Genomic DNA, 15092 nt, shown 5'->3' on the forward strand with positions numbered 1-15092 from the left:
GTGGCCTCTTTCCCCCTGCAAATGTTCTGTCAACAACACATTCACTTATCTATTAAGTTTTACAACACATTCAGGCAGTGTCAGCATTTTGAAATGTTAAAACTGGAAGAAACCTAAGTAGATCATTTATACAGTTCATAGATAACTTGCCCAGTGTTACAGGCTGATTAAACAAAGCCAGGACAGAATCCAGGTGTCTGATACCCATCCGAGCATCTTCTCATTAACAAATAAAGTTGAAAAGAACCAGGAACCAAACAAAGTATTCTCTCATACAGAAGAAAACAGGCTCTATCTCATTGAAAGAAAGGAAGAAGGAAGGAGGGAGAGAGGAAGGAAGGGAGGAAAAAGAGAGAAAGAGAAAGGCCAAGGAGAGTCAACCTAAATCAGGAAGGAAGGAAAGTGAAGAGCATGCTAGCACTGGCGCAGGTGGCAGCCGCAGTGACGGAGACTGTGACAGCGGGACAGCGTAGACACTCCCGAACGGGAAGGCTATAGACCTCGTAGATGCAACAACTGGAAAAGAGAATAGAGACAAAACAGGGGAGCCCGAGGAGGTAACTTAAAGGTTGAAATGGAAAGGCAGAGAGCATTCTTCCTGTGCTCTGAGGGCCTGGATGGCTCAGTGGTAGAGCATCCTGCAGTGCAGGAGCCGCAGGAGACGTGGGTTCAATCCCTGGGTCAGGAAGATCCCCTGGAGGAGGACACAGCTACCCACTCCATGTCTCTTTTCTTGCCTGAGAATCCCATGGACAGAGGAGCCTGGCAGGCTACAGTCCATAGGGTCTCGAAGAGTCGGACACAACTGAAGCGACCTAGCACTCATGCAGAGGACAGAAACTCTGCCTTTTTCATCTTTATTTCTACCTGCCCTGGTCCCACCTACCCCTAAATATCCATGGCTCTATCTGTTAATGGTAGCCACCCTTCTATGCTGCTGTGTGAGTCTGAGGACAGTGTAGTGATCTTGAATCTCTCCTGGGGTGACATTTTGACCCAAAATATGTAAGCTTGTGGTGTAGGCCGTAGCTGTGGATGCATCTTCCATAGCCTTTTCTTTCTACTCTGTCCACACCTCACACTCAAAATTCATTGCAAAACAAGGAAATCTTATCTTAGGCATGAAGTTTTCTAACAAACACAACTTCTCACTTCCTTTCTCCTTGATATGTATTTAAAATGATCCCTTTTTCAAAAAGAATTTGGGACACCTGAACAGAGCAGGGATTTTATATGCTGAACAGCTCAGCTTTACTGCAGATAATAACTCCACTGGGGACTTCCCTGGTGGTCCAGTAGCTAAGACTCTGTCCTCTCTGTCTAGGGGACCTGGGTTCAATACCTATTTGGGGAACTAGATCTCACATGCCACAATTAAGACCCAGCACAACTGGGATGACCGAGAGGGATGGTACGGGGAGGGAGGTGGGAGAGGTGTTCAGGATGGGGAACGTGTGTATACCCGTGGTGGATGTTGACATATGGCAAAACCAACACAATATTATAAAGTAAAAAATAAATAAAAATGCAAAAAAAGAAAAGACCCAGCACAGCCAAATAAATAAATAAACATTAAAAAAAAAACTCTACTCATCCTCTTTGAAGGTATTTTTAATGTACAGGACATAACAGAGGACTTTCTGAGTAGTTATATGGGCTACATATTTCCACATATACTTAAAAAAACAACAATGTTTTGAGATCATAACAGCTATAAGAATACATAATATGTTGTTTCAGGCATAACCATTTTACTAACAGTGCTTTGTAAATCCTAACAGCATTTATTTTCTCCATCAATTTGCCTAGAGATACTAATCAGTGTCTTAAAAGTCTAAGTCCATTGTTTTCCAGGTTCCTCATCTCTGCTCTGTGTAACCTGCCACCAAAGCAGTCAGTGGATCTAGACACAGGCAAATAGAAGTGAAAAATGCATTGGTTTAGACCTTAACCTTGCACACTTTCCATAGAAAACATACAAAGCCTCTTTGAACTTTGCAGTTGCCATTTAAGCTATAATCTGCTGTCAGCATAATGTGTCTGACAGCCAAGTAATTCTAGGTCTGTGTACATCTCTCAAGGTTACCTTCCAGTGAAAAAGCTGTGAAACTTCATTTCGCAGTTCCCATTTTTTGTAAGTTTCCACTTTTTCATACTGGGTAAACTGGACGTCTTTCAGGTGATCTACCCTTTCAGAGCAGTGGGTTCTGCCTCGTTTTTATGTATTAAGATTTTGTTGTATTTAAAAATACATGTTTATTTTTTTCCTGGTGACACTCGAACTGTGATTTGAATTTTACAAGGCTCTAAAAGCAGTGGTTAAAAGATTTGCATATTAAATCCCCACCTGCCATGGACTAAATTCTTCCACCAAGATCCCAGATAAATTCTCTTTCTCAGAACCGCTTGTAGTACACTGTACATCAGTTCAGTTCAGTTCAGTCGCTCAGTTGTGTCCGACCATTTGCACGCCAGGCCTCCCTGTCTATCACCAACTCCCGGAGTTCACCCAAACTCACGTCCATTGAGTCGGTGATGCCATCCAGCCATCTCATCCTCTGTCATCCCCTTCTTCTCCTGCCCCCAATCCCTCCCAGCATCAGGGTCTTTTCCAATGAGTCAACTCTTCGCATGAGGTGGCCAAAGTACTGGAGTTTCAGCTTTAGCATCAGTCCTTCCAATGAATCCCAAGGACTGATCTCCTTGCAGTCCAAGGGACTCTCAAGAGTCTTCTCCAACACCACAGTTCAAAAACATCAATTCTTCGGAGCTTAGCTTTCTTCACAGTCCAACTCTCACATCCATACATGACCACTGGAAAAACCATAGCCTTGACTAGACGGACCTTTGTTGGCAAAGTAATGTCTCTGCTTTTCAATATGCTATTTAGGTTGGTCATAACTTTCCTTCCAAGGAGTAAGCGTGTTTTAATTTCATGGCTGCAGTCACAATCTGCAGTGATTTTGGAGCCCCAAAAAACAAAGTCTGACACTGTTTCCACTGTTTCCCCATCTATTTCCCATGAAGGGATGGGACCAGATGCCATGATCTTCATTTTCTGAATGTTGAGCTTTAAGCCAACTTTTTCACTCTGTACATACCACTTATCTAACCTGTGTTACCTTGCATTTTAGGTATTTATTTACTAATCACTCAGTTTATCTTAAATCCACTGAGGACAGGGACTTCATTTTAAACATCTCTTTATCATCCATCACAGTGATTTATTATAAAGTGTTCAATGAAAATATTTATATTCAAGAATATATTATTGGGTAATATATTCAATGTATTATTGAATATATTGAATAAATATATACATATATTGAAGAATGTATTAAAATAGTAATGAAAATAGCCTGTGACTTGAGTTTGTGAATGGAGGAGAACACTCTGCTCCAGACAGTGATTATCTGTTATACTTGCCCAGCAATAGCTGCATTAGAACCTGAGACCTGCTGTGTACCTTCCATGTAAGTGTCTCTAAGGGTTGGAGGTCAGAGGTCATCTATGTCCTCTCTTATAGACTGCAGCACTAGGGGTTGGGGAGGACGCAGAGTGAAGGCAAAAGTCAGGAGCAAAGCTGCAGCATGATTCTTCCCATCCCTTTCGTAAAATAGATCATCAGCATCTATGTTGTGCTGGTACTGCCATCTTCCAGAAATTATTGTTTATTGTTTTTATTTTATGCATTTGACATTACAGTATACTCAACCACAGATGGTTACTAGCGTACCAGGTATTTTTACTTTGTTAGATGGAGATTGTTACTTCCATTTAGTAGATGAGAAAATGGATGTCTAAGAGGAAGAAAGTTCCAAAGGACAGGTGGCTAGTTAAGTGGCAGAGCCCCAATGGGAACCTGCATGTTCTTGGTTCTTCATCCATCAGTGGCTCCTGTGACCCACAGTTGTTCATCCCAAATAATGTAAATGTCATCATGATTGAAAAGTGATGTTGTTGAGATATTCAGCATCTGAAGTTAGATAAAGGCTGAAATTGGGGGAAATATGACCCTAAGATATACCTAATTAATATTCTGTCAATTCTTGAGGACTTCCCTGGTGGTCCAGTGTTTTGGACTTTGCCTTCCAATGCAGGAGGTTCCAGTTCCATTCCTGATCAGGGAGCCAAGATCCCGTGTGCCTCACAGCCAAAAAACCAAAACATAAAAAGCAAACAATATTGTAGCAAATTCAATAAAGACTTTAAGAAACAGTTCACATCAAAGAAATCATTAACAAAAGAAATTATGTAATGTGATTTCATTACAGCTCACTAACAACATAGTCCCCCATGTCTGGAAAGCTTGAGATTCTAATAGAGGGAATTCTAATACAGGGAATAGAAGCTTTTTATTGCTAGCCTGAATATCAGCAGTGCTGACTTTAATGAACTAGCACATCTGGAGAGAGAGAAATAAAATGATACCCTCAGTTTAAGGGCAGGGTCATAGGGAGCAATTTTTTATGTGAAGAGCAGAATTTCAGGTAATTTCTGCCAGTTTACATATTGTTTACAAAATTTTAAGTATTTCTATGCCTGTCATGTCCCATTATAGAATGAATACCTAAATGAAGATATTGATGCTAGAGTTATTGAATATGAAGATAACCGGCCTCTCCTAGACATGTTTCTGCAGAAGCCAATGGGTTTACTGTCCCTCCTTGATGAAGAAAGTAGATTTCCCAAGGCCACCGACCAAACTCTTGTAGGTGAGTTTTAAATTCAGTACATCTACATAGTTTTCATGTAATGCAGTCATGCGATTATGAATTTTTTTTAATTTTTAAAGTTACTTAGTAGAATGTTGCTGTGACAAAGACTGGACATCTAACTTTAAAGAAGAGGCTTTTGATCTAATACCTGGACCAGTGAATGTTTATAATAGGGTGAAATAAATTTCCATATTAAACTTCACCTTATATTATGGTAGAGCCCTCACCATAGGATTTTATGTTAGAAATGACCTTAGAGATCATCCAGCCCAAAATTAGAAATGGAAGGGCAGGGCAAAAGGACAGCTCTCAGAATGGAAAAGAGATAGATGGAAAAGAAAATAACCCCAAAGTTGTGGGGAAATCATTTCATACTAGTCACTTGATTTTGATGTTAAAATGTACCTTCCGTGACATGAAATAACAGAGATCTTGTGTTGGTAAAATTATTGTAGAACTTCCTTTATGATCCTATTGTGTTTCCTATGTAATCAGTAATAACCTATAGCTCCTCTTAGAGAAAAGAGAGACAAGATACCAAATGTCTAGGCTCATGGTTTCACATCCAGTTGTGTTTCACAAAGCTCTCTGGACAATCTCAAGTACTTGGTTTTTTCTTTCGTCTGTTCTTAAAATGTGGTCTCTAGACCAGGGACATCAGCATCCCCCTTGGGAACTTGCTAGAAATGTTAATTCTGGGATCCCACTCCAAGACCTATTGAGTCAGAAGCTCTGGAGGTGGGACCCAGCAGTTCAACAAACCCTCCAGGTGATTCTGACGCTTGGCAAGGTTTGAGTGCTGCTGCTGTGCAGTAGTACCATTCCATTACTACAATTGTAATGGAATGGTGAAATTCATGATCTCGAGTTTTACCTTACCATTTATAATTATATTACAAATTTACATGCAGTAGCTATATAAAATTTTCCGTTTTTTCACTGCACATTTTCCATTTTATGGTGAAAGAGAAGATTCTGTCAATCAGTATTTTTTGAGACATTCCAACATGCTTAATCTTAGAGTTAAATTTTTTTTCTACAGAAAAATTTGAAGGTAATCTGAAATCACAGTACTTCTGGAGACCTAAAAGAATGGAGCTTAGTTTTGGAATTCACCATTATGCAGGAAAGGTAAGAACTCTGAAGCACTATAACTGAGGTTCTCTTTAGTCTTTTGTTGAATAATAAAGCTATGGAAATTATGGCCCCAAATGTTTACACATAGTTATAATGAGATAAAGAGTCCATCTTTCTGATCCTAAGATCTGGCTTGGGCTGCAATTGGCTGGCAGTTTTCCCTTCTTTTAATGATAACGGGGAAACTTTTGTATAAACTGCCTTCTTCAGACCTGAGATGCTTCTCTGTCCACTGCAGCCTTTGTCTCTCCTCCTTCCCAACAAGAGAAGGTACCAGGCAGGAGGTATGTCCAGATAACTGAGCTGATTAATTAGATAGGATTAGCTTATGGACTGGCATGCAGTTAGAGGAAGCAATGTTTATGCACTGATGGATACACTTTCCTATACCAAAGCAAACCTCAGATATGTTGTCCTGCGCCCAGAAGACGGCTTCTGTTCCTTCTGTAGAGAATAACAGATCTTTCACTCACAATGACATTATAAATATTGGAGGACTAAGAAAATATTCAAATCAAGAAGGGGAATTCATAGAAATACATAAACAGAATAACGGCTAGAACCCTAAGAATTCTAGTCTAATAGAACTTCTGTGTCAGTCAACATTCCAGACTTTTGTCATTGAAAGCAAAATCTACCTTAAATATTTTAGTTACAGCCTTTCTTATGATTTTCAGCACACGATTTTATCAGTAAGTCTCATTTAAAACAATCATTAAGAATTTCCTATGATCATTTTATTCAGTTATTTTTAACTATATTAGTCTTCTGGGCTGCCATAACAAAAATACCTCTGGCTGGGTGTCCTAAACAATGGAAATTGTATTTCCTCACAGTTCTGGAGACTAGAAGTCCCAGATCAAGGGGCCAGCAGATCTGGTATCTTGTGAGGCCTCTCTTCCTGGTTTGCAGGTGGCTGCATTCTCTCCCTGTTTTCAGATAGCCTTTCCTCTATGTACCTGTAAGGAAGAGAAAGGGATCTCCTGTATATCTTCCTCTTATTATAAGAACCACCAGTCCTGTGGGCTTAGAGCATCACCCTTAAACCTCTTTTAACCCTCATTACCTTCTAAAGACCTTGTATCCAAATAGTCATATTGGGGGTTAGATTTGCAACATACCTAATTTTGGAGGGATGAAATTCACCCCATAAAAGCAACCACATTGAACCACCCTATTGAAATCTTGGGGTTACATTGATCTTTAAAAATCTTAAAATTATTTAGAAGTTCCAGAAACACAAAACACCCACAGTATATCTAGACCCCGCTGCTGTGGAGCAAATTCTATAAAGGCCTTTTCACTGCAGGTAAATCAATTGTCATAGAAATGAGAATATCTTTCTGGCCCCAATCCTCCAAATAGAGGTGGGAAACACACAACATTTCCGTTATAATAAATGGGAGGAATCAACCCTTTTTGATCGTTTCCACCCAAATAAAATCAGTGGGGCACAAATTTGTCTCTGAAAAGAGTTAGTGTAAACCTGAAGAGGTTCACATTTCTAGCCAAGTTGTAATGGATTACCATTATAAATCTTTGTGTAGCTGCCACTCAGCACTGAGTAAGCTGTCTATATGTATCTATTAATGTGGGCTTCCCTAGTGGCTCAGATGGTAAAGAGTCCACCTGCAATGCAGGAGACCCGAGTTTAGTCCCTGGGTTGGGAAGATCCCCTGGAGAAGGGAATGGCAACCCACTCCAGTATTCTTGCCTGGAGAATCCCATGGACAGAGGAGCCTGGCAGGCTACAGTCCATGCAGTCACAAAGAGTCGGACACAACTTGAGTGACTAACACTTCAACACTTTCACATGTATCTATTGATGATGATGATGATGGTAGTGAGGACCAGGGTGATGACATTGATTGTGACAGTGTTGGTAATGTACTTTATCAACAGGTCATCTATAATGCAAGTGGGTTCTTAGCTAAAAATAGAGACACTCTTCCCACTGATATTGTGCTCCTTTTGAGGTCATCAGAAAACAGTGTAATTCGACAGCTAGTCAACCATCCTCTGACAAGAACAGGTAAGCTGAGGCAATATCCCTCCACTTTTTTGTATGTGTGAGCTGGTTTTTAGTTTTGTAAAGAAGCTAGGTTTCCAGTAAAGTGTTTGAAGCACTCACCAGAAAGTTTGATGGTGTTCGAGCTTCTCATTAGAAGAGTACAGTCACCCTCAGAGAGTTTAGAATTATCTGCTGTGTCAGGAGTGGGCAGCATGGGATGATGCTTCGAGATTCTACAAGTTTAGCGAGTCTGCCTTATTGATTAAAAAGTCACATGCCTTTGTTCCAACCAACTACATAATCTTTGCATTTGCTTTTAAGCACAAAAAGTGTAATTTGGTTTGCTTTTCTTTATTGGAGTTTAACGTTATTTTCTGCACTTCATTTTTTATAGTTTGAGTTATAGTTGAGATATAATTCAACTATAGTTTATAGTTGAGGCATAGCTGACATAGAATAAGCAGCACATACTTAGACAGTAAAATTTGATGAGGCCTTGACATACATAGACTCCTGTAAAACCATCACCACAGGTAATAGTGAACAAGTTCATTATCCCCAAATGGTGTTTCCTCTTGAGTCTTTATTGTTCTTCATTCCAGTCCTTCATGCCCCTCTCCAATTGTTTCAGCATCATTTGTTAAAAAGAGTATTCTTTTCCCTAATGCATTGCTTGGACATCCTTGGAGAGATAGAGAAGGAGAGAGAGTCTGTTTATTTCTGGGCTGTATTGTGTATCACTGATATTTGTCTGTCTTTATGCCAATAATACACTTCTTGATCGCTGTAGCTTTATTAAAAATTTTGAAATCAGGTAATATACATCACCCAGCTTTGTTCTTCTTTTCCAGAGTTGTTCAGGTATGATTATAATTCCTTTGCCTTTCCATGTAAATTTAAAATGAAATTTGTCAATTTCTACCCAAAATGCTGGTGAAACTTTGATTGGGTTGCCCTGAAGCTATAGATTAGTTTGGGGATATCTGCTATCTTCATAATATCGAGTCCTCCAATCAGGGAGCACAATATGCTTATTTCTCAAGTCTTCCTTTATTTCTGTCAGCAACATTTTGTAGTTGTCAGTGTACAAGTCTTGCATGTTTTCTGTCAAATTATCTACTATTATATCACATTCTATGCTCTAATATATGGTGCTTTTTAGTGCAAAGTTTGTATGTTCCTAGTATATGGAAATCCAGTTGATTTTTGTGTGTTGATATTTTGCCCTGCAATGTTACTAAACTCATGTTAGAGTAGCTTCTTTTGTAAATTCCATGGGTTTTCTACATAGATGGTGGTGTCATCTGGGACTAAAGTGTCATCTGGGACTAAAGTGTTTGCCCCTTCTTTTTCATTCTTTTTATGTGGTGTTTCTTCATATCGCCTGGTTGCACTGCCCAGAATCACAGATGCAATGTTGAATACAAATGGTGAAAGTGAACATTCTTGGCTTATTCCTGATCTTGGAGGAAACCGTCAGATTTTCCCCATTAACTATGATATGTTAGCTATAGGTTTTTCATAAATGTCCTTAATCAGGAGGAAGTTGCTTTCTGTTTCTAGTTTGCTAAGTTTTTATCAAGCATGCATGTTTGAATTTTGTCAAATGCATTTTCTGCACATACTGAGATGATTATTTGTTTTTACTTTGTTTTGTTTTAAAATCTATAAAAATGGTGAGTTGCATGTATTGGGTTTTGAACATTATACTAACTTTAGTTCCTGGGAAAATCTTGACATGGTCATGATGCATTTGACTATGTATTGCCAGATTCAATTTGCTAACCTTTTGTTGAGAATTTTTGCATCTGTGTTCATGAACAATATTGTACTGTAGTTTTCTTATAATTTTTTTTTCTGATTTTGGAATCAGAGTAATGCTGGTCTCATAGAATGAATTGAGAAATAATGCTTCCTCTTCAATTTTTAGGAAAAATTAGTGAGTCACTCAGTTGTGTCTGACTCTTTGCAACCCCATGGACTGTATAGGAATGGGACTGTATGGGAATTCTCCAGGCCAGCATACTGGAATGGGTAGCCTTTCCCTTCTGCAGGACATCTTCCCAACCCAGGAATCAAACCCTGGTCTCTCACATTGCAGGCAGATTCTTTACCATCTGAGCCACAAGGGAAGCCCAAGAATACTGGAGTGGGTAGCCTATCCCTTCTCCAGCGGATCTTCCCAACCCAGGAATCAAACCGGGTCTCCTGCATTGCAGGCAGAAGATTTACCAACTGAGCTATGAGGGAAAGCCCCCAGGGTGAATATTATTTGTTTCTAAATGACTTTGTAAAATTCACCAGGGATGTCATCTGAACCCAAAGGGTTTTTGTGTTTATGTGCGTGACAAGGCTTTTTTTTTTTTTTTCCGTGACAAGGCTTTTAACTACAGATTCAACTCTTTGATAAATACAAAGCTATTCAAGTTATTTTAATTTTGAATTAGCTTTAGAGTAGTTTTATCTTTTAAGAAAAATTTCTGTTTAATCTGTGCTGTCAAGTTTATTGACATAAAGTTGATAATAATCTTTTATTGTCCTTTTGATATTTGTAGATCCTGAGGTTATATCTGTTCTCTCATTCCTGATATAAATAACTTGTGTCCTCTCTCATTTTATTTTTGATAGATTTTCTAGAGATTTACCAATTTTATTGATATTCTTGAAGAACCAACTTATAGTTTCATTGATTTTACCTATTGAATTTTTCATTTTATTTTATTGATTTCTTCTTTTTTTTTTTGCTTTTGTCTTATTGTTTTCTTCTTTTTCCTTTGGGGTTTATTATGTTTTCTAACTTCTAATGTGAAAACTTAAGTCATTGATTTAAGAAAATTTCTTCTTTTCAAATATAGGGCTTAAAAATTAATTTATTTATTTTAATTGGAGGCTAATTACAATATTGTAGTGGTTTTTGTGATACATTAACATGAATCAGCCATGGGTGTACGTGTGTCCCCCATCGTGAAACCCCCTCAAATACAGATTTTTAAAAGCAATGAGTCTATCCTAATTAATGTGCTTTTCTCACTTTGTATATTCATCGTGCTTCCAAGAAATCTGAGTCGGTGGTCATTTTTTCCCCAAGTAAATTTTTTTTTCCAAAACTTTCCCTGGTAATCGTAAACAGAAAAAAAAAAAAAAAAACCCACTAAGCATAATTCCTGAAGCTGCCCCTCTGACAATGCTTGGTGACCATCTCTGTCCACTCACCTGTGTCCAAAAGAGTCTCATTTCAAGAGGCACGTGTGCAGAGGCAGTTTCAGCCCAGCAGAAAAGCCATGCTCTCACCCCAGAGCTTTTCCTGAAGTGATGAGGGGAGGGGAATGAGACCAGAGCAGTGGCATGCCAGTCACAGCCCAGACAGGGTTCCTTCCTGCACCCTTAGGTCAGAGCCAACCTTCTGCAGCCACCAAAAGACAAAAGAAAAAAAAAAAAGTGAAAGGTTTGCCAAAACACATAGCCTTTACTTATTGCCTAAAAGGACAAAAGAAAACTGTCTTCCTGAAGTGACACTGAATTCTGGAGACATTTCAGTCACTTCTCCTAGGATGATAAACTCACGGATTGTAGGTTGGTTGGTGTACTGTGGTTGGTGTGGGAGGTGGGAAGGGTGTGCCAGAAGTGAAAAATAGCTAACATTTCCAGGCACCTACCTCACGCCAGACCTACTGTCATGCCATCAAAATCCTGTGAGGTGGGCTTTATCATCCCTATTTTATGGACTCACACTGTGGCTCGGAGACCAAGTAAATAATCCACAATTTAAGAACTACAGCTGGTATGTAAACCCAGGTCTTCCTGGCTTCAAAGGACATAATATTTTCACTACACCACAAGTTTTTATAACCTCAATTGTGTACAGTTATACAGACCAGCACCAGGCACATATTTCTGAATGTTAGGTTGAAAATGTCCTTTGATCTCAACCATGTTTGATTTGCATATAATTACTTCATGTGAATTAATGATCCATATGATTTTTAAGGCCCATTGTTTGCATTAAGGAAAAGTTCAGGGAATTTGTCTAGCAGTCCAGTGGTTAAGACTTCACCTCCCAAAGCAGGGGCTGCAGGTTTGATCCCTGATCAGGGAGCTAAGATCCCAGGTCCCTCTTTGGTGGCAAAGAAACCAAAACAGAAGTAATAAAATAGAAAAATAAAATAAAAATAAAATAGTAAAATAGAAGCAATATTGTAACAAATTCAATAAAGACTTTCCACATCAAATAAAAAATCTTAAAAAAAACCAAAATCTCAGCTGCTATTTAAAACACACACACAAAGAAGCAGATTGCTTCCTTTGTCCTAATCACCCCATATCTTGTAGCAGGTAAAAGGAAATCTAACTCTTACCTCAACTTTTTCTGTTTTTTAAGCTGGAAGTTTTACTTTTTTCTGAATTTAACACTAGTTATAGATTTTTGAGTAATATTATTTTATTTCTAAGTGTCTCAATGACCAGTTAAACAAGTATTTATATTGTAGGACCAGCAATTCTTATTTTAACTTTCAGGTGGAGGAAACCTTGTAGCCATTAAAGATTCTAAAAGGCCTATGAATTTTCTCTACATTCCCATAGGTAATCTGCCACATTCTCAAACAAAAAACATAATAAACTATCAAATGAGGACTTCAGAAAAATCAATCAACCTGACAAAGGTAAGAAAAGGTTTTTCATGGCAGTAAGTCTAAGAACCTAACCTCCTCATACAATGGCAGTATTTGTATGAGAAGGCTAAATAACCTTTCCCTTCATTTTCTCTTTTTGATCTTTCTTTTCTACTTCAACAGATACTGTTATGTTCATATTACTGCTTGTCACTTAAATAATCATGCATTTCTGATATAGTCCAAACTCCTCTTTTATAATTAGTTTAAATGTTACTCCAAGACCAACTAAATATGTATTATCTAAAGTCAGAGAAATGCTGGGCTGGAAGAAGCACAAGTTGGAATCAAGATTGCCGGGAGAAATATCAATAACCTCAGATATGCAGATGACACCACCCTTATGGCAGAAAGTGAAGAGGAACTAAAAAGCCTCTTGATGAAAGTGAAAGAGGAGAGTAAAAAAGTTGGCTTAAAGCTCAACATTCAGAAAACGAAGATCATGGCATCTGGTCCCATCACTTCATGGGAAATAGATAGGGAAACAGGAGAAACAGTGTCAGACTTTATTTTGGGGGGCTCCAAAATCACTGCAGATGGTGACTGCAGCCATGAAATTAAAAGATGCTTACTCCTTGGAAGGAAAGTTATGACCAACCTAGCATATTCAAAAGCAGAGACATTACTTTGCCAACAAAGGTCCATCTAGTCAAGGCTGTGGTTTTTCCAGTGGTCATGTATGGATGTGAGAGTTGGACTGTGAAGAAAGCTGAGCTCCGAAGAATTGATGCTTTTGAACTGTGGTGTTGGAGAAGACTCTTGAGAGTCCCTTGGACTGCAAGGAGATCCAACCAGTCCATTCTAAAGGAGATCAGTCCTGGGTGTTCATTGGAAGGACTGATGCTAAAGCTGAAACTCCAGTACTTTGGCCACCTCATGTAAAGAGTTGACTCATTGGAAAGGACTCTGAAGCTGGGAGGGATTGAGGGTAGGAAGAGAAGGGAATGACAGAGGATGAGATGGCTGGATGGCATCACCAACTCGATGGACATGGGTTTGAGTGAACTCTGGGAGTTGGTAATGGACAGGGAGGCCTGGAGTGCTGCGATTCATGGGGTTGAAAGGAGTTGAATACAACTGAGCGACTGAACTGAACTGAAAGTCAGAGATACTCACATCCCATGGAAAACTGATTAAAGTCCCAATGAGAATGACAATCTCAAAGTAAACAATTACTTTAAAGTAAAAATTCAGCATTTTGTCATTTTAAGTATGTGAAAGGGCAGACTAAGGAAGGTTCCACGTGCTCCCTGTAGATCGTAAAGTACAACAGATGCTGAAGCATCACTGTCTTTCTTGGTCTTAGGGTGAAACTGGAGAAGCCACTCGTCACGCCAGAGAGACGACCAACATGAAAACACAAACAGTTGCATCCTATTTTAGAGTAAGATATGACATTATGATGTGTTGTGCTTAAGCATGTTATTTATTCTAAATGAGAGTTGCCAGTTAAAAGTAAGTAACAAATATCAGAATGCTATTAGCAAAGAAGAATTTTTGTTGTATTTCATTTACTATCTGTTAGATATAGGATATATTAGGTATTGTCAAAAACCTATGGATTGGTTTACTTTGGCATTTTATTGATAAAATTATTGTATACTAGATCAGTCTTAAGGGAGGTCCATAGCTTGGTTACAATTTTTCCATAGAACCAAGCACGTTTTCACTAGAATAAAGCCTAAAAAGGTTTATCATTCAATGATATGATATCCATCAATCTTTCTTCAAGCCCTGGATGATCTTAGGGTGGACAGACAGATGGAACAGGGTCAAACATTCATCTCCATCAATACCTCCCTTTGCCTGGACGAGCTGAAAACCTCAAGAGAAAAATAGAACCAGTGTAGACATGGGGCAAAGAGCAGGGCCACCAGGGAAACACAGTAACGGGCCAAGGAAGTGATTCACTGTGACCTCAGTGTGGAATCAGGGTGACTTTTCTTCCTGGGACAAGATAGGAGATAGCTAAGTTAAGAAGCCCTTTGTTCTCTCTGTGTGCTGGAGAACCTACCCTGTCTTCATTACTGGTTCCTGGTCTTGTTTATATCTTCTGATGAAATGGTAATTAACCAGGCAATGAAAATGAATAAGATACCACCTAAAACTTAGAAAATATTGATTCCATGTAACATGGAGGGAGAGGAGGAAATTGGGTTAAATTTACTCTGTGTTCAATGAATAAATCCAATTCTCAACAGAGTCATGAAATACTTTTTAAAAATAACTGGGTAGCTTTATTAAATATTTTTTCAGGTCCTAAGCTTGTAGCAGACTGTGTGTGCTTAATCACCTTTAAGTATCACCTCATGCATTTATATGCTGAATATCTCATTTGCTTCAGGTACATCCACCTTAGAGCAGGCTCCAGCACAGCTGAATGAGAGTATTTACAGCCAGATTATTTCTTTTGCTTTAAGTGAGTTATGCAAGACTATTACCATATCACTGTTGTTGACATTAAACACTGTGTGTATGTTAAACCATTCATTCATAAAGTTGTTTTGTACCTCAGGCTGCAGTGAAAATGGATATATTCCATATAGTATGTAATAT

The 15092-nt window shown here is 38.7% G+C and overlaps 1 protein-coding gene across 1 annotated transcript in view; it reads left to right on the forward strand.

Moving 5' to 3' along the window:
* Positions 1-15092, forward strand: part of MYO3A (myosin IIIA) — a 170732-nt gene that overhangs the window by 117843 nt on the left and 37797 nt on the right. The window contains exons 21-25 of the mRNA XM_069548854.1: positions 4562-4715; positions 5761-5849; positions 7758-7887; positions 12448-12527; positions 13843-13920. Coding sequence (XP_069404955.1) covers positions 4562-4715; positions 5761-5849; positions 7758-7887; positions 12448-12527; positions 13843-13920 — 531 coding nt within the window. The remainder of the gene's footprint in view (positions 1-4561; positions 4716-5760; positions 5850-7757; positions 7888-12447; positions 12528-13842; positions 13921-15092) is intronic.

This window comes from Ovis canadensis, chromosome 13 (assembly GCF_042477335.2).
Source record: "Ovis canadensis isolate MfBH-ARS-UI-01 breed Bighorn chromosome 13, ARS-UI_OviCan_v2, whole genome shotgun sequence".
Taxonomy (NCBI): domain Eukaryota; kingdom Metazoa; phylum Chordata; class Mammalia; order Artiodactyla; family Bovidae; genus Ovis; species Ovis canadensis.